General features: G+C 42.0%; 1 protein-coding gene across 1 annotated transcript; it reads right to left on the bottom strand.

The window, feature by feature from the left end:
* Positions 1-829: 829 nt before the first annotated feature.
* Positions 830-1534, bottom strand: LOC115272397 (olfactory receptor 1S1-like; the record flags this gene model as incomplete). The annotated part of the gene is made up of 1 exon (XM_029915478.1): positions 830-1534. A coding segment is annotated over one exon (705 nt), but the record flags the coding sequence as incomplete, so codon positions are not given.
* Between the last annotated feature and the right edge of the window lie 3 nt (positions 1535-1537).

Below are 1537 nucleotides of genomic sequence, written 5' to 3'. Positions count from 1 at the left end.
AGAGAAGGCACTGTGGGGTTTGAGAATGTGAATTCTCAAAGAGTTCCTGTAGGTAATTCTCATGTATACCTTCATTTGGAAAGAACTGGAACCAACAGAAAGTAAGCTCAAGAAAATTAGTTGACATGTCTTAAGTCTCATAACTACTTGGGGACAGAGTCAGGACTAGAACTGATGTCTTTTATAGAAATGCTTTCTGATTTTCCATTGAATGCATTTCTTCAAATGTTTTTTGCACACTAGTCCCATGAACTACTTTGTGATGAGTCAGGTTATATATGATTGAATACGTTTAGTTGTGAGAATTGCTGCATACTGTACTGCCTTTCTGGAGATTTATACTACACCAAAGGATCTAAGAAGTTGTCTAGTGAAGATATTTTCTTCACTTAACTCAGAGTTGTCTCACATTATTTGGATAAGGGCCCCTTCTACAAACATCTCACTAAATAGTGGTTTTAGCAAAACAGACGTTGAGAAAAGCTGACCTTGATAAATCTAGATTGAATAAAGGAATTAGTAATAACTGTCTTCAAATAAATAAATAAATAAGTAAGTAAATAAAACAAACTGTACCCAAAGCCGCAAAACGTACTACATGCACTTGGTATTATCTAAGTTATAAATGATTTGTGCCCAAGTTTGCAGTAATATAGATCAGAATCAAAATATGTGCTTTGCTTGTGACTTACCAAGGAGATTAGGGCCTCGTTTCCAAGACCGGAGCTATGTGGGAAAGTCCCGACCCCTCAGAGGTTGGAATAGGAGGCAGATTTAAGCTGCACCATCACATGTATGCCAGAAACTCTGGGCAGAACCATCCATCTGGTTATGGGGGTAAACTGAATTCAGATGCCCAGGGCCTCAAAGGGAGGAACATTTTCCTTCTGATGAACTTTTTTAGGGCACCTTTCATGTCCTTGTTCCTCAGGCTGTAGATGAAAGGGTTCATCATGGGTGTCACCACAGTGAATAGCACTGCACCAATCTTATCTCTGTCCTCAGGGTGAGTAGATGGGGGGAAGAAGTAAACCCCTACAATGGTCCCATAGAAGAGCAATACAACTGTCAGGTGAGAGCCACAGGTGGAGAAGGCTTTCCACTTTCCCTCTGTGGATGAGATTCTCAGGACAGCCCTGACAATGCAGATGTAGGAGAAGAGGATGAGGGCAAATGGGAAGGTGACCACTGATAAGCCCACGATAAATAATACAAGTTCATTGATGCTTGTGTCTGAGCAGGACAGTCTGAGCAGAGGAGCCAAGTCACAGAAGAAGTGTGGGAGAGTGATGCTGTCACAGAAGAGCAACGGAAGGAGCAGAAGGGTGTGTGCTAGTGCAACAGCATTACTCAGGAGCCATGGAATGACTGTGAGTGAAATGCAGAGCCTGGGTTGCATAATGGTCACATAGTTCAGAGGGTGGCAGATAGCCACAAAACGGTCATAGGCCATGACACCCAAGAGGAAATTGTCAATAACGACAAACACGATAGAAAAATACATTTGTGTGATGCAGCTCTCATAGGAGATGGATTG

Source organism: Suricata suricatta, chromosome 11 (assembly GCF_006229205.1).
Source record: "Suricata suricatta isolate VVHF042 chromosome 11, meerkat_22Aug2017_6uvM2_HiC, whole genome shotgun sequence".
Lineage (NCBI taxonomy): Eukaryota > Metazoa > Chordata > Mammalia > Carnivora > Herpestidae > Suricata > Suricata suricatta.
Note: the sequence above shows the minus strand (reverse complement) of the source record. Positions and strands in the feature narration are given on the sequence as shown.